This window comes from Xyrauchen texanus, chromosome 9 (genome assembly GCF_025860055.1).
Source record: "Xyrauchen texanus isolate HMW12.3.18 chromosome 9, RBS_HiC_50CHRs, whole genome shotgun sequence".
NCBI classification, from domain to species: domain Eukaryota; kingdom Metazoa; phylum Chordata; class Actinopteri; order Cypriniformes; family Catostomidae; genus Xyrauchen; species Xyrauchen texanus.
In genome coordinates, this window is record NC_068284.1 from 24,849,320 (window position 1) to 24,872,129 (window position 22,810).

The 22,810-nt window shown below is 36.5% G+C and overlaps 2 protein-coding genes across 3 annotated transcripts in view; both read right to left on the minus strand.

Moving 5' to 3' along the window:
• Nucleotides 1–712: 712 nt before the first annotated feature.
• On the minus strand, nt 713–10,490 carry si:ch211-106k21.5 (leucine-rich repeat, immunoglobulin-like domain and transmembrane domain-containing protein 1). Its single transcript, XM_052134989.1, has 2 exons — nt 10,350–10,490; nt 713–3,824 (listed from the first exon to the last, which is right to left on the minus strand). Exons 1-2 carry the CDS (start codon nt 10,399–10,401, stop codon nt 2,626–2,628), a joined length of 1,251 nt encoding a protein of 416 aa, XP_051990949.1. The 5' UTR covers nt 10,402–10,490; the 3' UTR covers nt 713–2,625.
• A 2,161-nt stretch (nt 10,491–12,651) lies between these two features.
• LOC127649757 (zinc finger protein GLIS1) overlaps nt 12,652–22,810 on the minus strand; it is a 49,715-nt gene continuing 39,556 nt past the window's right edge. For both annotated transcript variants that reach the window (XM_052134983.1, XM_052134982.1), the window contains 2 exons: nt 15,501–15,640; nt 12,652–13,126 (listed from right to left, as the gene is read on the minus strand). In XM_052134983.1, coding sequence (XP_051990943.1) covers nt 15,502–15,640 — 139 coding nt within the window. In that variant the 3' untranslated portion in view covers nt 12,652–13,126; nt 15,501. The remainder of the gene's footprint in view (nt 13,127–15,500; nt 15,641–22,810) is intronic.

Genomic DNA, 22,810 nt, shown 5'->3' on the forward strand with positions numbered 1-22,810 from the left:
TATCTATCTATATGCTGAATATAAACAAACCTATTAAGTAATGAAGGGGCAGCTTAGTTTGAGGATGTTGTCTAGTAACAGTTTCTTTGTTTTAGTAAAATATACAACCCTCTTGTTAACTGCTAATTTAATTGTCTTGAACTAATGAATTCTAAATGATCATAATTGCAATGGTATTATAGTGAAGCAGCTTCTAAATGATAGAGTAATGCTGTATAAAGCTTGTGTTTGCAAGTGTAATTTTGTGTCTGTTAGAACAGGGTTTTAAAATAGACATTTACAGCTCTAAAGTACACACAGACCCCACAATTTAACGCTCTCTCCTCCGGCATGGCAGGTAGAGATGCCTGTTAGGCCATTATAATGTGCCCAGATCTACTGTGACTGAGTAACCCAATGCTATAATTACAAACTCCCACTCAGGAGGAAATCAGAGCTAGGTTTTTATTACTGCTGAGTGATTTCAGCCACTAATGAATGGGCTGGGTCATTATGGGGACACAGAAGCAGATCAATGGTGTCTTGTGAAGTCCAATATGAGACTCTGAGAGTGGTATATTCATTTCACATTCAATCTGATTATTTAGTCCCCTAGGGTAAATGTGTCCAAGAACAATTATACAATTTGAAATTTTGAAACTTAATAGAGTTTTACATTTTTAATGTGATGTGTTGCATATGCATTAGACTCAGAGTGTATCAGATACTTCAAGAGGAATATTTTAATTAAGACTAAAATAACTAAACATAGATCTTAAAAACATGAAGGTTTATCCAAACAATTATTTTAAGCCAAAAAATTAAAGATAATTTCTCATTTTCATAATTCTCGAATAACATCATGAAATCTCAAATGCATATAGAAATTATTCTCCAGTTTAACAGTGTTACCAAAATCCAAAACTGTGTGTTTTGTTACAGATTGCATATATTGGTGGTGTTTCTTCAACTTCAGGCACTTTTACCATTGTGGACTTCTGGAGAGTAAAGTCTCATTAAAAATGTTTAACTCTCCCACCAGTTTGTTTTATTTGTCTACTAACAATATCATCAATATCATTAGTATTTTACAATGGATTTTATTGTTAAATATTGAAAGTCTGGGTCTGGAGGCTACGAGGCTAAAACAGTACAATGTGTACATAAAAAGCATTTGAAAAATAAACAAAGGATGATGGCCTGGTAGTTTCCCATTCAGTTTTATTGAGACTTTTTTCATAACAAAAAGAAAAAGCTGAAATCTGTTAGTTTAAATTAAAATCAACTCCAGGAACATGAACGTGCCCAACGTTAAAGAAACAACCATATGTTTTTTGGTCATCACCCCTGAAAAATTCTTATTTGTTGCCAACCTTGTTAAATATTGGACAATATTTGTTCTACCATTTTATTTATAGAATGACCGGGAACATAAAAACTGTTTTAAAAAAAGAGAAATATGCCAAAACAAAAAAATCATACCTCAAAACAACATTTTAGTACTGGGTTTAATTATGGTTACCATGATAGATTTGCTTACTTATGATAAGTACCAGAGGCTGGGCTGTGGTTCTGTTTAATGTTTTCATGATTAAGTATTTTACTACGAACATAAATAAACAGCTAATTACTGTTCTCTTACATAATATGATATACATTTTACATATTATGTGCTATAACTGAATGTGAATGTTTAATATTATTAATAATAATAAATTAATAAAAAAAGTAAAAAGTAATTTATAATACAGTAATGCCAATAATAAAGCTTAAAATCAATAAAGCATCAAATTATACAAGAGGACATATATACCGTGTATATGTGTGTATATCAATATAGTTAAAATATTCAGATGACAGCTATATGATAGCTTATCTTGACAACAGACTGATTTAGTCTACAAACAGCTCTGTTTGACAAACATGATCACACGTGAAATCGACACGTTGCTTCCGAAAGTTTATGTACCCTGAAAGCAACACCATTCAGTTGAATTAATGACAAGCACCATTTCCCATTAGTAATTTTTGCATCAATTCAAAAGTAATCACATTTCCATCTAGTGCTACTGATAGCATGTTGCCAAGCAGCCTCAGAGCAATGGTTTCTGGTCCCGAGTGAACCAGGAAGTAATTGTGTTTGCATAAACAATGGTGAGCATTATATGGACTTTGCAATTTCCCTCTAAAATTACATTTCTACATAATTACATTGTATGGATATGTTTAGGGTTGGAGTTTGGGTTAGGGGTATGGTTAATAAAATATGCATTCCTGTTGATGCATTCAATTATTTACAACAAAACTGTTGCACCACTCTGTGTATATTTTACCTGGAAATTGCAGCTCACACGTGCTTATCCGTTCAACAAATCGTTTTGCTACAACTACTCGGAGGCACTGATTTGAATTTCAGTCAGGACAGACTAATTTCTGCTGCAAAACTTTCTACCTACCTTTGCCGAATTCACAGTGTGATTAGTCAGATTTGTCACATTATCAGTACAGTAATTCAATAATTGCAACCAAAGGCAAAACATGATGACCACCTGTCCAATACAATAGCATTGGCACAAAAATCCACTGTACTAATAGAATTTTTGTGAGATTCTCCACTATGCACACAATGTGGGTGTTCTTTTAATGTTACGAGAGGTCCACACTCTCATACTCTCCATGGTCTGAGTCATCCATTTCAATCCCTGGTACTAAACTGTAGTATTCAGTGGACTGGGTCAGGTAAGCTTTCTCCCGATCAGCTGAGTCCTTCATCACCTCACTCACACTCACTGCATCCAGATCCTGCTTGACTGCAGTCCCTTCAGTGGAGCAAGTGGACGATGGATTGGCCAGCGATTCCACAGAGCCCAGTTTAATCTCCACTTCCTCATAGATGTCCCGAGTACTGTCTAGCAGGGTGGATGAGGGCTGAAGCATCAGTTGGTTCCTCAGTATGACCTCTTTTCCATTGTCTACAGATGCTGGTGACTGTCCAGTGGGCAGTTTGTCATGTGGCCACCGTCCATTGCACTGTGAGTTGCTGGGCCTTTTGTGAGCTGGGCTAAATGACGAGGTCTCTTTCCTTTTCTTCTTCCTGCCACAGCACCAGCAGAGCACCAGACTGAGGAGCAGGAGAAGGGGAAGAAGAATGAAGAGAGCTGTTAGGTTGGCTAAGTGGCACACATCCCTGTTCTGTAAAGACCATACCATCCGTCCTGCAAGAGTTTGAGGAGAGGCACAGGTCAGATTACCAACAAGCCCCTGAAAACCGCTGGAGTTGTCATGTCGACCACCCTGGAGCCCTTCCCACAGTGTGCATGTGCAAGCCCAGGGGTTTTCAAAGAGCTCCAGATGTTGTAGTGAAGGCTTAAAGACAGAGCCTGGGAGAGAGCTCAGCTTGTTCCATCCAAGGATCAACACCTGCAGATTTTCAGAGTTCTGCAGAAATCGCTTGGGTAGATACGTCAGATTATTCATTCCCAGATCCAGCATTTCCAGACTATAGGCTTTGGATAGGAAGTCAGCTGGAAGAGATGACAATCTGTTCTGACTAAGATATAGCTCTCTCAATGAAGTCAATGATGTCTCTCTAACTTCACTGTGATCAATGTGGCTGATATTACAGTTAGTCAGGTCCAAAACTTGCAGATGTGTATGTGACAAAAAAGCCGCCCAATGCACCTGGTTGAATGTGGATCCTGAAAAGTTCAAGCAGCATGTGTCATTGGGTATATTCGAGGGAAATTTAATTAAAATGGTGGCTGCTGGACACCCACATCCCACAGAGCTTCCTTCAGTGACAAGGATCATGTGGAGAGTGAACGATCCCCAAAATAAGGCAAGTCCTACGAGAGAGAAACCCTAGGATTAGATAAAACTTTGCATTTATCATATTATGTTACAATACCCGTTATAAGCTTGGACAATGGACACTTTTAACAAAATGTATGCTTTTCATGATCTTAAACCTTTTGATATAAAGATGCTTAAAGGTGCACTCAGTAACATTTTAGCTAGCTCTTACACATCCCATTGGTCCCAGGCCAGTAGTATTTGTGGTTGTGGACTCTATACTGACACCCATCGTCCTGGAGACTGGAAATTTGTTTATTAAATGCTGCCTTATCTTCTGTTTTGTTTCCATCAGTGGTGGAAAGAGTAATTCTTTTTTTTTTACTTAAGTAAAAGTACTGCTACTGAAGAAATAATACACTTGAGTATAAGTAGAAGTACTGAGAAATATAATGGCTCAAGTAAGAGTAAATAAGTAGTTTGCCAAAAAACTACTTAAGTAATTACTTTACAAGTTACTTTATGAAAATTATATTATCTATAGTATACATGCTTCCTTTTTTTAGAACACTAAGACAATTTTGTTCTTGAAAGAAATTGATGCTTCCGTTCACCAAGGATGCATTGCATTGATAAATAATACTTCCAAAATCATTAACTGCAATTTATTATTATGGTTTGAAATAATTATTTTAAGTGGAATTTTTTGAATTTGTCCTTTACCAATGATGGCAAACATATATTGTCACCTATTCCATTCAAAAGCATTCTAAAATGCTAATTTGGTATTCAATAAAAAAATATATTATTAGAATAATTGAATGTGGATGAGCTGAAATCACAATACAGTGTTTTATTTCCCCATTTGCAAAGGTAATGAGATCTTACAAGTTGCTTTACAATTGGTTTTAAAAATTGGCACAAAAGAAAATTATTTCTCCTGAAATTCTGTTTTCTCCTAAAGTCCATTGTTTTAGAGAGATAAAGGCTATTTCATGAATTACTGTTTTGAAAAAAGAATTTCTAGCCAGGATAGAGAGGGAAGTGGATGGCCTAGATGCACAACAAGAAGACAAATAAAGTCACATTCTCTAGTTTGAGAAACTGACTCCTCACAGGTCCTAAACTAGCAGCTTTTAAATGCCAAAGACCAGCATTGCTGCAAGAGGATTCTTAGACAAATGGAAAATTTTAAGAATACAACATTTATATAAATAACCATTTTAACATTCTAAATATCTCTAAATTGTCTCTATGTGCATAATGTGCATTGTGACTGAAACATTCATATTTCAGGTTTATTCACATTCAATTATGTCCAAGTATTTTGGCTATTAAGTTAACATACTTTACAAAACTAATATAATGCAATATCATAGAGGAGGACATTTTCTATCAATGATATTGCAGCAATTAACCAGATATAGAATGATGTTATCAACTCCTACATGCCAACTGAATAAAATAAGTCAAAAATAAACACTAAAAGTGATTGTTCTGTGTATGTATTATTGTATTACAGTTGTAATAATAAAGTCTTAATTAACATTATGGTTATTTAACATATTGAGATATTATTATTATTATTATTATTATTATTATTATTAAGTAAATTGTAGCATTTGGTTACATTATGTTTTGTGATTTCGCATACCTTGTTTATATAACATCTATAACTTTCACACTTTTGGCCTCTAGCGGGTGAGGCTTTTCAGAAAGCTAAACAGCAGCACAGGGCAGGGAAGTTCAGTACAGCACCGTGAGCGAGAGTGTTACCCACTAGCACAGTTTATTTTGAACAAGAGGGGAAAACGGTTACAGAATTTAATGCAGGAGTACAATACCAAACTGATGCGGATTGATAGAAAGGGAGAGCCCGTCTGTGCGTGCGATGGTGCGAGGAACTGGAAAGAGGGAAACATTTTTCAGTGAAAAGTCAAAAGAAGATTGCAATATTTGTAATTGTAACTATATCAGATATTATTAATAAAACATGGGAACTCTTTGCGAGGGCATTTTTTGCCCCCATATTTTGAATTTCAGGGATATTTTTGTTAATTTCCGTTAATTTCCGACACTATTGGCATTGCATCTTTCTATGGTGTATATAAAAAGTTTTTTTTTTGTGGATTTTCTCCCTTTTTCTCCACAATTTGGCATGCCCAATTCCAAATGCTCTCTAAGTCCTCATAGTGTCGTTGTGACTTAATCCGGGTGGTGGAGGATGAATCTCAGTTGCCTCTGTGTCTGAGACTGACAATTCGCGCATCTTATCACTTGGCTTGTTGAGCGTGTTACCGCAGAGACCTAGCGCATGTGGAGGCTCACACTAGGAGCTTAACCCAACGTGACCCCACCCACCCTAGCAACCGGGCCAATTGATTGCTTTGGAAGCCTGACTGGATTCACTCAGCACGCCCTGGATTCCAACTTGTTACTCCAGGTGTGGTAGTCAGCGTTTTTGCTTGCTGAGCTAGACCCCGTAAAAAGTTTTTGTAGACATATAGTAGCAAGCAAACAAGATATCCACACATATACTGTATGTCAAACTAAATTGTGTTAATGTTTGACTCAGTTAAAACATTTCCTACCTTAAAAACAAGTGAAGTTTGATCAGTGGTTAAACATGTTTAGACGGTTCCCTCATACCTGAATGAACAGCTCCTTTCCAGAATAAATTGAAATAGGCAGAAAATCACAGTGTTACAGTTCTTGTATAGTGACAGGACAGAAAGTCTTGGAGAAGCTAGAGAAGAGAGGACACTGGGTGCAGTATCTGCAAGCTGCTGTGCTCATGATGCAGTGCCCTGTGGGCTTCCATTGTGCTGAGTGCAGTGCATTTTAGTATACAAACAGATTTAGTGCTTATAACTTGACAATTTCTTCTTCCCAAAAATATTCCCCACAATTCAGAAATATTATGTATTTGTTTATACTTTGTAATTGTGGAGAGAATAACTGTAGCAACGTTGAATACTTTTAATCAACTCAAGTAGAAGTACTATTATTTATTTATACTTAAAAAAGTAGAAAAATGCACTCAAGTACTTTAACAAGAGTAGTTGTAATTCATTACTTTCCACCTCTGGTTTCCATCCTATTTTATGCATATTTCTTCTCATCGAATAAAAAATGTATCCACCTAAATCGAGCGTATATGTTTTTTTATGCACATTTGGAGATTTTATTTGCATCTTGATGTTTCCATTCAGCAGTTTTTATGCAATGTCCCAAAATGTGTATAAAAATACTTGGATGGAAACCCAGCTAGTGTCATGTACTGTCAACACGGCCCATGAGGGGGTGACCTGATTCAAGCAAATTTAAATGGCTTTTGTTTTATTACTGATATGAATGGAGTCTTCATCTCATGTAAGTGTACATCATTTTCAACATATTTCTCAAAATGCTATTCAGGTCTTTCTGTGTAAAACATTTTTAATAAACCAAAACTTTCTTAGTGCACTGTGGCGGGGCCAGGGCGGAATATCGCGCGCCCGGTCCCCAATCGGCCTGATGAGGCGCGCGAGGGATAAAGGCGGTAGGTGACGATGGTTCGAGAGAGAGAGAATTACGGGCATGTCCATCATGTGTGTTTTTGTTTGTGTGCTTATGGTTTAAGTTTTCATTAAATATCATTTATGTTGACAAGCCGGTTCTCGCCTCCTCCTTGCCGATCCTTTAACTGTGTTACATGCACCTTTACATGCTTCAAATTAGTTTTGTACAAAATTAATGGATGGAGTTGGACAGTGAAGGAAAAGTGGCCATCAAGTGCAAACATAGGAAATCCTTCAAAACATCTCAGGTGGATACCTCATGAAGTTGGCTGAAAGAATGTCAAGCTGTACTTTAAGCAAAGGGTGGAAACTATGAAAAATCTCAAATAGAATGTTTTTATTAAAAATGTTTGGTCACTACCAATTCCTGTACTTCCATCTAAAGGTGAGTATGATGAGGAGGAGGGTGGGGCTGGGCTGTGATTACGCATGCCCAGCCCCCAATTGGGCTAATCAGCCGAGGAGAGGGATAAGTGCTGCAGGACGCAGCAGTTCGAGAGAGAGAGAACCACACGCAGCTGCTGTGTGTGCATTTGTGTTGTGTGTCTTTCTCTGTGCATAGTCACGGCCCGGCCCCGCTCTGCCCATTTCATCACAGTAGTAAATGCAACTAATAAAATAGGTGTGTCCAAACTTTTGACTGGTAGTGAAAGATGAAGTGTGTAATATCTGAATCACTAGTGGTTCCAACAAAATGCCAAAAATAATTGCTTCCAAACTGGTTTCCTGAACACTTATACCACCCCATTCTGTGTTGCCCTCATTTTCCATTTCCATTTTTACAAACAGTTAGCGTCGCCCCTAGCTCATGCCATTGGTTGGGCCAGAAATGAACATCAGATTGCTCTAACAAACAAATCAATATTTTGTAAGGGCCATAGTATTTCTAATTTTTGGTAAGTCAACCAGCAAATGGCTTATAGGAGAAAGTACTTTACAATGAAAAAATACACACTTCATAGATGTCATACTGCATCATATTCTACATATATATCTGAAGAGCTGAATATACTAAATGTCTCATGCATGCTAATGTATTCTCTCTCTTTCTGTTATGTTCTAGATTGACCTCCAGGGATCTCCTTGCTCAGGCTGAGCAGAGAGCTAACGATCCTGTGTGCATAGCAACACTGCTGAGGCCTCGGCACTGTTGTCATTCGTGTGAGAGTTGACAAGGTGATGAGGTGAGTCTGGGATCAGGAGTCCAATCTTGCAACCATGTTGCTCACAGTTGGTTGGAACTGAACAAATTTATAACAAGCATATCCTTTGATGGCTGAGGTGCAAGACAATGAGTCTCCATCAGCTAGTGCTATACTGTTTGTGTATAGTAAAGAGAAGTATATAATATAATTTCTTACGCTATGAAAACATTGAATTTATGCATGCACTGAATATTGACAGTCATCACTGCCTGTACAACAATAAGAAGTTCATCCATTTTACCTTTATTAGTGAAATTGATACTTTTATTACTTTTTATATTATTGGTAAATGGTTTTTAGTAATTTGTCGATTCATTTCAAAAAACAAAAACAAATGTTGTTGACTTTAGGAGAACTTTGCTCCAATATATCTTTTTTCCCAGCTGTGCAGAGGACTGCACATGTTTTCTTTACCCCAGCAATATAACACTGGCATCAGACTTTCCTGGTGTAAACAATGGGAGTGGAATGTGCAAACCCCCTGACAACACAGAGGATCCACACTAGGAACGAGGTGTGAGGAACCATGCCAACCCTGCATTCAGTACTGCTGAAACACTCATTTCACTATAGATATTATCAACAGGTGTTTGTTTACATCACCACCAGCCTAAGAATAACTGTAACTGTAATTGGGTATTTCATCTATACAAGTACAGAATATGTCATAAATCCAGATATGAGTAGTTAATACAAACAATCAGATAGTTAGCTATTGTAATAAAATCAATGGCAGGTAATTGAGCAGTTCCATTTAGAGATTTAATCTAAGATGTCTAAACCCAGAAAAAGTCCTTCATAGTGTGCTCTAAATTCTTTATTTTAAGCACTTAATGCCATTTGAGGGGAAAAAAATCTTGTCTTAAATTACCTCTTGGCACTGACTCAAGCAAGCAAGCCCTAACAAAACAAGAGCCCAAATTTTGAGCCAAGTAGATAAGTGCACAAACACACGTTTGTTTCACTATATTACTGAGAACATCTAAAAGACACAATGCTTTTAATATAGAGATAATGACATTCTCAATACCCTAACCAACCAATGTTTTCAAACGAAACATTATTGAACCAATACAGACTTTATGTTCTCAAGTAAGCATTTAATTGTAATGTACAATAACAATGCCATAGCAGTTGAGTTTGTTAAATTTGTATTATTATTATTTTTTTTATGTAAGAGTGGATGTAAATGGCCAGTCATCAATGCTGTCTTTTATGAGAACACAATTACTGACAAATTAATAAATTCTTAAGTCAACATCAATCAAATGGACTTTAAATGCTCTGGAATAAATAAACATGTCAACAGATTTTCTTTAAAATCAAGACATTCTGATTGAGTTATCCATGTATTTTGCAATGAGGATCAATATTGTGAGGTTAAAGGTAAAAGTGCGTTTAGTGCAACTAAAACTGAATAAAAGTTACCCTCCTAATGTGAGAACGAACGCATTAAATCGATGGGTATATTCAAACTTATCCCACATGTTCTCATGCAAGAACAATGCGCGCTGTTACACCCAATCCGCCAATTTCCTCTGAGATAACTGAGCTTTTATTTTCCTCACGCGCAAGTTCGCAATGGGGCTGGTTAACACGGATGAAATAAATAAATATAACACAATCTATTTTGAATTGCAAAGCAGAAAACTCCAACTTACGATGTGTCTAATTCAGAAATGTATTATTATATTGATAATAATAATAATTATTATTTGTATTATTTTTTACTTTACTAAAATGTACTCCGGCAACTTCATGGGTGTATTTAGAGGCAAACTACAGTAGCATATAGTATGGACGTGAGGCTTACCTTCAGGTGTCATCATTAATGTGAGCTGTTGCTCCTGTGATAGAGCTGTCATTTACATGAAACCCAAACGCACTGAGAGCAGCAGCAGCTCTGTCGCGTCACTCTACTGTACTATATGTGCCATGGATGGGTGTGCCCTGCTCCATTCAACACAGACTGGAATGTGGAAGTTCTGCTTCCTGTGCCTGTGTGTTTGAGAGAGTGTTGGGGGATGCAGAAGGAATCGGTGTGACAACACAGTGAGAAAAGGGAACTTACCTGGCAGTGCAGACTTTCATCGTTTGATTTGTGTACAACGGGGTTAAAGGCACACCTTAAGGAATTTATTTTTATTTTTTTCTGGCCACAAAATGTATTAAGAAGATTGATAGAGCAACATCATTTAATAGTAATTGCTGTTAAACAATTCATTACACTAAAGTGTAATTGACTTCTGTTGTATATGACACACTGTAATAGAATTGTGTCCTAAATTTAACTTAAATGTTAAGTACATACTGAAAAAGGTAGATAGTTCAATAATGGATCATACAAAAAAATAAATAAATAAATAACATGTGACAACTGCAACATTTTGTATAGTGCATGTGTGACATCACTGCACAGGTGAGCTATAACCATTCCACTGTTGCACAATGTTGCTTCTAGACAACAAACACATTTAAACAATTCTTCAGAACATACAAATGATAAATATGACTTTAATGACTTATTATGACTTTATGAATAAAAATTGCTTTTCAGAAGGCAGTTCTCTAAAGCAAAACTGCACTGTAACAAATTGCTTAATTCTGGTCTTGAGAGTTAATTGTAGAATTTATTGGAATTTTTTTTTAGAAAAATAAGCATTTATTTGACAAAAAATATAGTACCACCAGCACAGCACTAGGGATTTTTCTGTTTAAAGGTTGGGGTAGCACAGAACTAGCCTGTGAACTATTATATCCCAATACATGTATAATTGTTGACATACTGTTTAATATTGCCAGGATATATTCTCTCCTAAAAAAAGAAATCTTTATAAAAAACAAACATTTTCAGATTTTCCATTGGAAGATAAGACAAAACAAAAGACAACAACAGCTAGTGCATTCCACTAACAATTCTTGTTAGAGGTCATGGGTTTGAATCCTGGGAGCACCTGGTATAAAATGTTCCCTGGATGTACTGCTACTATTTTTTTATTTTTGACAAATTAATACATGTTAGAGTTGAACGTTTAAGCTTATTTAATGTTATTTGACAATAAATGTTTTGTCATCATTATGTCATCATTATGGTCATAGTGTTTTCCTCTAGGTTTTGATTTTAAGACCTGTATTAATAACTTCCTCCCAGCCATTACCAAAACGTTTCAAGTGAAAACAATTTTAGTTCTCTAGTAGGTTTGTAACTTACAATCAATACTTTTGTGATTCTTGAGTGTAATGTTAAAGATAAAGATTATAAATTCTGACATATAGGTAACATAATTGTTAATACTGAGAATTGTTTTGGAGACAAATCACATAATTTTTAAATATATAACAACTCTTTGATAAATGGAATCAATTAATCACCCGCAGACATCAACATTCGGGATTCAAATCTCATCAATGGTGACAATTAGCAAAAATTATTTTCAGATAAAAGGAAAAACACTGAACATATGCAGCAATGCATGCTGGGTACCCACATCATTGGTTAATCATTGTAATTCTACAGCACATAACTGCTAAATCACACCAGTGTTTTTACATTACAATTGTAATAAATTATTTACAGTTCTCTTTTTTATTTACAATCTTACTGGCAACTAAATTTGCCAGTAAACTACAGTCAATTTTACTGTAAATTTCACATTTTTATCAAAATGACCACCAGAATGAAGTGTGATCAAGAAAAAGCTTTCTATTGCTTTACAAAAGTACTTTGTACTTTTACTTTGAAATGTGGTTGAAAAATGAAGAAAACGTTGCTCCAAAAGTTGAAAATCAGTTTTAGAATAAAATCATCACCAAAAGGGCTGGTTATTAATGATGACACATTTTTCAAGAGTTATATTCAATTGAACCTCAAGGTGGCAGTATTCTACCAGTAATAGTTCATGGTTTTGCAAGGTCTTCCGTAAACCCGCACACACAAACATTCAGGTAGCTCTTGGTTTTTCAATATTAACACTTAACTAGAAAGCAAAATAACAGAAACAAAACTGTCATACTCTCTTTCCTCATTGATTTATTTTAGAAAGAAGACAAAATGTTACATAATATGATGTTGATAAGAAATACAACGAACATAGTACTTTAAGAATTGTGTCATGTTACAAACTCAATGTAAAAAGTATCTCTTTTCAATCCCATTCTCTAGCCACACTAAACACAAACAACAGTGTCTATTTAGAATTTTAAAAAAAATAGTATGCAAGGTCATCATCAGTGCCAAATCGGGGGAATTTCTCTTTCGAGACAGTCTTATCTCTGACTCGATGCTTGAGGAATCTTTGAGAGGATTATTGCCCAAGCACAGTGTTTCTCACACAGTTCTGTTGTAATCGGAGAATCTTCATCCAGAATTCCACTTCCTGAATCACGCATGTCTTAATGTGTCCCCTCCAGTTTTCAAATCATTCCTCCACATAACCTGCTCTCAGGCGCAATAGCTCAAATGTGTCTCACGTCTGAGTGTACGAAAAGTGGATCTGACTTTTTGACAGCGATTATGGATCCCAACAGGAACAGGACATGTAGCGGGGTGATTCCCATTCCCTTGCTGTGCGTCATGGGTTAGGCAGTGGCCTGTTTATATAAAGTTCACTCAAGGAATTATTGTCAAAGCAACTACAGATTTCTTGTTCATCCAATTATCAAAAAGTAATACAAGACTTTGTCACCATTTCATTTATGCATATAGGGTATATTCGGTAGTGGATTGCGGGGCAGATTTGATAAAGTAATTCATGATTTTACATCAATTAAATCTAGGAGAGGAGGGTTACATTTGAAATGAGGAATTATGTGTAATAGCACATTTTCTTTATTTATTGACTCTATAATTTAATTGGGCAATTTAAGTTCTGTATATATAATGTACATGTTAATATACTTTGCCATATGTATATACATATGTAGTTACTTCATTTCTATATTCATTGTCATTGTCTATACCCAAAAATGAAAATTCTCACATCATTTACTCATCCTCATACCATTCCAGAAATATGGCTTTCATTCTTTTGCAGACAGCAAACAAAGATTTTTAGAAGAATATTTCAGCTCTGTAGGTCCATACAATGCAAGTGAATATTGCCTAGAACCCTGAAGCTCCAAAAAGCACATAAAAGCAGCAAAAAAGTATTCCATAAGACTTCAGTGGTTAAATATATATCTTTAGAAGTGATATGATAGGTGTGATTAAAAGTCTTTAGAGTAAAAATTATCAATATATTTTTCACTCTAAATCTCCACTTAAACTTTCAGATCTGAAAGTGAAACTAAACAGGGATCACATGTGATTTTAAGATGTGAAAGTGGATATATAGAGTAAAAATACTTAAATATTGAACTGTATCTCACCTACACCTATTATGTCACTTCTGAAGACATGGATTTGACCACTGGGGTCTTATGGACTACTTTTATGTTGTCTTTTGTAGCTTCAAAGTTCTAACCAACATTTACTTGAAATGTATGGACCTACAAAGCAGAGATATCCTTCTAAAAAAATGCAGCAGCATGGACATTCAAATTTAATACAGAGCGCTGAAAATCATCACACAACAAATAACTAATTGATGACAAAAACAACAACAAAAGCATAAAAAGTCAGCAAAAAGCACAACAATAAGCCTATAACATCAACTGCATAATTTATTCATACTGCAATGCATGATGTGAGTTTTCAAATCAGCAACGTTGTTCAATATGAAACTGTTAAATTGTTCAATTATGTTAAACAGGACAACATTCCTCTGGAAGAGGTATTTGGGAAGCCAGCAGAGGGTGCTCACCCAGTGGTGTGTGTGGGTCATAATATATCAGTAGTGATGTGGACACATGGCCTCCTAATAATCACCATCCATTAATTGGCTCTATGACTCTACTTTCTCCTCTTCACCAATAGGAGATTCCCCCTTTATTATGTAAAGTGCTTTGAGTGCCTTGAAAAGTGCTATATAAATATAACAGAAAAAACCCATTTGGAGAATATTGTTTGTCTTACATATTTTTATATAGATTTAAAGTAATTCACATTCCTTAGTATTTGTGACTCAAAAAGTCACGTATGCTGGATAAAATGTAATTCCTATTTTAACAGTGTTGGACCAGAGATGGAGGTGAGTAGTTAATGGGAGATGAATGACAGAAACGTACCAGATTAATTTATACAGGTTAAAGGAATCCATTTTGGACAAAATTACTGGATATCTGCTCTACTTGATTAAAAGTGGCCTGAAAAACTAGACAGAGACAGGCATTATGTAGAACAGGATTAGCTATATTCAATTCAATAACAGTTTCCAGTTTTATTTGTTCAACACTTTATATTAGTTGATATCATTATTCATCTGTGGTTTAATTCCCCATTATCCCAATAAAATAGAAGGTACGCATGTTTTAAATTAAATAACATAAATATTTAATTAAAGGATTTCTGGACCATCCTAAAAATCACATAGTGTTTACAGAGGGGTCTAAACACTTCTCTCCAGCCTAAGTCCTGGCAAACATGCACATGGATCTGATTAAATTATCTAATTTTGTGGGTTTTGAGCTGTCACCGAACACAGATTTACAAGATCCAGATTTAAATCATTACCACTTGTTATTATAAACTAACCATGTAGACAATGGGAAACAAGCAAAGGCAAATATAAATCTTTAACAGCAACAATGGACCCCTTTATGAAACATTAAGTGTTCTTGCAAGAGAAGTACTTCCTGAAAAGGCTGTAAAAGTAGTTGAAGGAAGTTTTTGTCCCCAGACTTCATTCCACCCACTTTGCTGACTAACGCTGCCTCTTTTTGTAAAGTTAATGCATATTCCACCATTAGTGCCAACATCTTGTCAGTTTGCGGAAATATATATGTGAAAAAAGTTGGAAGTATAAACTAAGCAGAATAAAGATTTTTTTTAGACACAAATGAATGTTATACAGAATAGTTTACAAACCTTAGTGATTTATTGGTACTTCATTAAACATCTGGTTGAGTTTTTGATGTGGGCTTAAGAAGGAGCTGTGTTTGTCAGAGACAGACTGGAGCTCATTTGTTCCACTGACCAGGTTGATTCCACAAACCAGAGGAGAAAGACTGAAAAGAAGATAGCAGTTGAATTAAAAACTCTTATAAATGTATGTATCTACAATCGTGAATGCTGCACATCTCTTAAGTTCATTCACTTTGCATTATTTTTCTACAACATGTGTCATGTACCATGCTACTGATAGAGCAATGCCCACTAGCCAACAGGGAAGTAAAAAAGGATTGATATAACCACACCTTTGTAGAAAAAATGGGAAGGACAGTCGAGGACCAATAAACCATATGGCTTCATGCCAAGACAGAGACACAAGCCATTGTGTAATGGCTTGTTTAGCATTGGGCATGACCATACAATAAACTGGACTTTCTTCCAAATAGTTAGCATGGCTAAACAGTGATGTGTCACTAGGAGGCGGACGTGACTATGTCGCCAGGGACACTTGTGTTGATCCAGCACTTAAGAGGTCTCATTCGTAGTAAGCCAAGCGTGGTGATGGCCATCAAGCCCAGCGTTCGCTGGAACTGACACAATGGGAGGGTTCTCCCCAGCTTGAACCTTGTCAAGTGCAAGAGCATAGACTAAACCCTTTCGCCGGTCAGGTGTGCTGACATGGCTACCAATATATGTTTCATTCCTAGGAAGGAAACATGCTGACTGGGCACCAACACACTATTTGTCCAGTTGACCCTGAGGCCCAACTGCTCCAAATGCACAAGCAACAGATTTCTGTGCTTAAACACCTGTGCCTCTGATTAAGCTAGCAGAAGCCAATCGTTGAGGTAATTCAATATACGGACACCGCTCAGCTTCAGCGGATTGAGCATCACATCAACATATTTTGTGAATGTGCAAAGAGCCAGGGACAAGCCAAATGGTAGGACCTTGAGCTAGAATATAGTCCCCTCAAAGGTGAATCTCAAGAATAATCTCTGTTGAGGGACAATCTGCACATAAAAATTAATCTTTCAGTTCAATTGATACAAACCAGTCCAGAGGGCCAAAATGAAACAGGATCTGTCTCTGAGTCACCATCTTGAATGGAGACTTCCTGAGTGTCCGATTTTAGCTCCGATATTTCTCAAGTCCAGTATGGGTCGCAACCCAATTCTCTTCTTGGCGATTCAAAAATTATAGTTGTAAAAGCCTTTCTGTTCTCTATCACATCTTTGGCGAGGAGATTCTGTACCTCTGAGTGCAGAATTGGCTGGTCTGTGACAACTGGGAAACAGTGACCTTGGGGAGTGGACACTCAGCATACCAGAGTTGGTTAAAGCTGAAAATCTGCTCGTTTTTGTGAATGTGTTCATGCCTCCAGCAACTGCAATGAGGTTTGTAAACTTTATTTGGTCATATCAAACGTTTGCCAAGGAGTCAACAAAAACAGACATTTGATCTCGATCCCAGCATGGAACTGAGGGACAAGCAAAATGAATGTTTCGGGGACACAGAGAAGTGTTCTGGGCATTTTTCGGAGCTGGAGTGGACTGATCCATGTGCATACAATCCTGTTTCATAGATTCCACACCATAAGGAACGCTTAGCCTGCCCAGAAGGACCTTACCGCTTGGATGTTGTCCAGGGAGCACCATCTTCCACTTGAGTCCAGGCCGCTTAGATTGTTTCCTCTTCTGTGGCTCTGTCACCGCTCGGAAGGAACTGGGTTAGTGGTGGCATCACTCTGCTTGGCTGCATGATGCCCTGAGGAAGAGCATGAGGGAACTGGCTGGGCTACAGAGTTATCATACCTCGGCAGGATGTGTCTGTAGGCTAGCAATTGTTTCTTGGCTGACAATGTGGATGTGAGCCTACATGGCTTGGATGGCACGATCCAGGGATGTGAGATATGTCTTCATCAGTTGGCCTTGTAGCTCGAGAAAGAATGGCCCCAGGTGATGTAGTGCTCGATTAAGCCACCTCGGTAAGAAACGTTCATCCAGTTCAGAGCGCTCTGGCACATCAGGTATGTGCCACTTCAGCTGTAGTCTCTTGACCGCCTGACTGAGAACCTCAACCAACTCCCTGAAGTTGTTTTCCACTGCTCAAAGGGAAATGCAAACACCCTGCTAATCAACTGAGAGTCACCAAGTCTCAGCATCAGTGGCCTTCAGCGATATAGCATCCTCCTCATCGTTTTCACCACCAAACTTGATTGAACCATGCGCATCCTCCTCATCCTCTATTTATTCTCATGCACCTGCTTCATGTGGCACAGAAAGAGTGAAGTGGGAGGGGGGGGGACCAGCTTCAACTTTCTCAATGAATGTGAGCAGCTAGCACAGTGTCCTGCGCTTCATGTGTTCAGAGTGAACACAGTGAGACCCCAAGAGCACTGCTTTAGCGTGAGCTTGGCCCAAGCTTAAAAGACAGCGCTCATGCCCTTCAGAGGTATATATCGCTCACAAGGTAGAAAACACTTGTGAAACATTTCTGTCTTTACTATTTTTTTGGTTTGTTTAATACACTCAGAAGTAACACAATTTTAACAAACTTGCAAAACATGGAAGTGTTTTAAGAATACGCCTCTTCACTGGAGCATGCAGGGAGAAAGAGTCTGCTTGCTGACCGGGTGCAGATTAGAAGAGCGAAGCATTGTTTTATGGTTTTAGAGCACAAGAGATGTCTACACGACCCTGAAAGAGGAATATTTTGATGGTGTGGTGTTGGGCTCCGGCTTATATGCCCCAGATGATGCAAGCATAGGGCGGAGTGCCAAGTGTCACCATCCAAGCTAATTGTCGTGATGGTATTGGGTTTCAAGGTCACCGCCCCTAGGAGGAGCTTCCACAGTTTCAGCTACTGACGCAGCATCAAGTGACTGACTTGAAAGGGAAATACTTGTTTTATATTGTATATCCATTTTACATGTGCACCTTGTTATTTAGGATCTTCAATTAAAACACTAAATAATAAGCTGATGTAAGATGAATATATTTTGGGAGATATGTGCATTTGTTGAAAGGTTTTTATTTGAGGTATTTTATGGGTCTGTATACTCTTTTATAAAGTATTATATTTATGTTTTATGCTGTTTGATAATGTATATTTATTGAGTCATATCACTCTTTTAAAAGTTTATGAGATGTTTTATCTGTTATTGGTTTTTACTGCTCTTACTTCTGCTATGGTTTTGACAATGTTTTAAGTTTTATGTACACAGCAGCACACTTCCAAGAAATATTTCACTTTAGGGACAAAATAATTGAATCAATTTAAATTAAATTCACTGATTTTCATCTTGTACAGTAATTTAGCCTGGGTGCCTTATATATTACATTGTACTTGTATCTGAATTCAGCCCCAACTTAATTAGTGGGCTCCACAGTAAGAGAGGCCAATATATGTGCAGTGTGTTGGAGCCCTGGAGCTATGCAGCTCTGCCACGTGTGTTGTGTCCCAATGGAGTGGCTGTCAACACAAACTCAGAAAACAGGTTTGCTCTTCATATTTTTACAGCTAGCCTCTCTATATGCAATAATCACAGCTAGCTGCCAGCACAAACCCTTAGGCAGGATGAATCTTTCATGCAGTGTTTAAAAATCCCAGTTTACCCATCTTACTGATCCTTCTCTTGGTTGACAGTGCGTTATTTTCTGCAAGCACTCTGTAGAGAAAGGCATGTTGAATGAAGGCTGGGTAAGGTATCCTATCATGTTTGAAGAGTCCATTAAGTTACTGTATGTAAGGGTTCAGATATACATGGCAGGAACTTTCATACTGGAATTATGTGGATCCATTATCCTCTTTTTAAGTACACAAGCATCACTACTACCCAACACATACATACTGGTCAACATATTGTGATATTGAGACTCAATTTTTTTTCTCTTGAAAATCTCCTGTTTAACAGACAAATGAATCTTCTAAACTAAAGCATGCAAAAAGTGTAGAAAATGTGGCTGTGGCAAAAACATAGAGCTTTGTGGATGGAAGTGACATTGAAATGTATGCATTTGGCAGATGCTTTTATCCAAAGCAACTTACAGTGTCAAACCAGCAACCTTCTGATTACCAGTTATGTGCTTTAGCCCACTACGTCACCACCACTCCACTAGTGATACTGAGTTGTGATTATTCATATTGCCGAATATCTGAAATTTTGGGTGGAAGCTATAAAAAAATTCTGTTTCTTTGTAGTCTGTTGCACAAGCTTTACACAGGCAGGATTTAAGTCCAATGATTTAATGTCCAATATCACAGGTCTGTTTTTGGTAGGGTTGCAGATAGCAGTGAAAAACCATGCAAAAATTCAATGCAAATAACCATATCATTGTTTATAGTTAGGATAGCAAAATAAATAGGCTTATCAACATTTAAAAGGGATTACATCTTTTGTTGATGACGTCAAAGCAGTGTGTCCAATTTTAATACATTACTTGGAATAAGGTAGCCAAATTAGGCAGATGCCAACAGTGATAAAATTACAAAATGTAAAAAAAATAATAATATTACGGGAAAAAAACAAAAAAACGTAGACTACATTAATTACAAGTTTACTTGCAACAAAATTTTACATACTTTTGTGCAGTAAATTACTGGCTGCTGGGAACATGAAACCATATTAATACATTATTATAAAATCTATCATAAACCAACTAATACATTTATTGCCATGTTTGATTTTAAGGACATTTTGTATGATGAACAATTTTGGAATTTTGTTCCATCGCCACTTGATATCTAATGTATAATTTGGGTCCTAAAGCAAAACTGCTGCTATAAACTATAAAATGAATGATTATTTTGACAAGAAGACTGAATGGCAAAGACTGATGAAGACATACATTTTGTTTCCAGAGAAACTATAAATGATACTGTGCCACATCTGATGGCAAAAATAACTCAAGGCAGCATATTTATCTGATAACTGCTTTATACACTATGATAGTTTCATTTATAACGTATGCCCTACACATTCTTACATAAATCACCATCATTGAAAATATAATATTTCATAATAAGGTTTTGAAATAACAACAATACTCTCAAAGTAATCAAGGCATACTAAACGGTTACTTCTTGCCAAAAGAAACATATTTTGCAATTATGTTAGATTCTGATGGTAGGGGCTAGGAATTATAATTTAGTTCAAACATATATGCAAGTATATCATCTTTGAAAATTGATCAGGGGAAAACTAGCTTTCTGCTTGTTGACTTTATTTTGGCAACACAAATCTGAACCTTTGTATGTTTCGAGTCCATCTTAAGATAAGCTGGCAATGGACAGTGTGAATGAAACAGCGTGGAATGTTAAGTAAGTTCTGCTCAGATGTTAGGTGATAAAACAGATTTCCAGATTACTGCCACAGTCCTTGTTATGTGGAGTACAGCAAATCATCCCACATGTTCTCTTTCCATGTGCCCGGATAAGTACAAGATTCAGAAACAAACAATGTCCTGTTTGTGGTGAGAGGGAACATACATCTTTTAAAGCTGAAGTTAGTAATTCTGAAGTTTGTGGCAAATATGAAGAAACAGAATTGCAAATTAATGACTGTATTCAAACAGATTTCCTGTTTCCTGAATAATCCCAATCTGCCATTTGTTGGACATACAGATAGCCCTGCCCCAAACTCACACCATTGGTTGAGCAAAAGTTACTGTTTACGGCAGGTTAGGATGCCTACATTTGCTGTAAGTGATTTTTTTAATGGAATGGAATGCAAAAAATGTTCCTACTTCCTGAAGATATCACTGAAATAAGTGTTATAAGATATCTCACCGGTCTCTGTGACAGCTCAAGTCTACGTAAACAGCAAACAAAAATGTGTCAACAGACCATGGTCTCTGATGCTTTCTGTGTGTCAATCATTTTGTGCATTCTCATAGTGTTGTAGTTGCAGTGAATTATTGAGGCTTAATGCCATTTATCTGATTGATAATTTGTCAGTTGAGGCTGCTAATTAACTACATTTGTGTTTGACAACTATGTGAACATGCTTTGTGTCGGTCTCATTGGTTTAGACCTTTTTCACAGACTGTGATGACCCGTTCCACCTTATTTATCAGAGTAAATCTCACAATTGTTTTTATATTATACATTTTAAAAATATTGAGTGTAAATTTATTACATTATGCTTTGTGTTTTATTACCCATAAAAAAAAAATGAATTACCACAGCTGTGAGGGGGGTCGATTACAGCTGCTGAGAGAGTGACAGTAAATTTGTCATCTTCTTCCATCTGACTTGCTTAATCCGCTCTCTGTTTTTTTCCTCTTCTGGAAAGTCATTCAAGCATAATAGTGGATTTTTTTCTTTTGGTCTTGGAGCAAATGGGTAAATCAAAATAATATTTACTGTGATCTCCCATTCACCGCTGTCGAAGTTTACCCTGCAAACGTTTACTCCGCTTTCCAAAAAGTGTGAATGGGTAACACTTAACAATAAGGTTTCATTTGTTAACATTAGTTAACAATAAAACAATACTTATTAAGCATTTTTAATCTTAGTTAATGTTACTTTCAACATATACTAATAAATATATAAAATCAAAGATTTAATTAATTAACATTAGTTAATGCACTATGAACTAACAGGAACTAACAATGAACAATTGTATTTTTATTAACTAAAAAAGATTAATAAATGATGTAACAAATATATTGTTCATTGCTTGTTCATGTTCTCTAATGCATTTACTAATGTTAACAAATGGAACCTTAATGTAAATGTTAACAAAAAAGGTCTATTGGTGTGGTGTTTTGGAGTGAGTGGGCGTGGCTAAATTAACTTCTTAGTCCCATGGAATTTAGAATGGCTAAAATCGCTTACAGCACTTTTAAAACAAACCAAGCAATGTTTTAATAGTGCTATAGTGTCTTTGGGGAAATCATCCAACAAATGGCTTACTTACAGCTGTCTGTGCATATTAGACTAGGATATGAGAAGTATAACATTGAACAGTACACACAATAGCAAATAACAAATTACAATAGTCACCACAATTGCAAATAATCCCCAAATGAGGATATTTACATTTTTTCTATGGCAAAAAATATGCAACCACCAAGATCAGATCAAATTATTTCTCAATCTGAACATATTTGCCATTTTGACAGCACAATAGTAATAGAGAAAGCAGAGGTCATGGGTTAACTGTGTGTTGTGAAAAGACCCATGCAAATGTGTTATAAACTTTAGTGAAGAAATGTGTTTTCACACTTCTTAATGCCATCATTCTTAGGGCAGGGAAGATTTGCATCCATGTTGTTTTAATA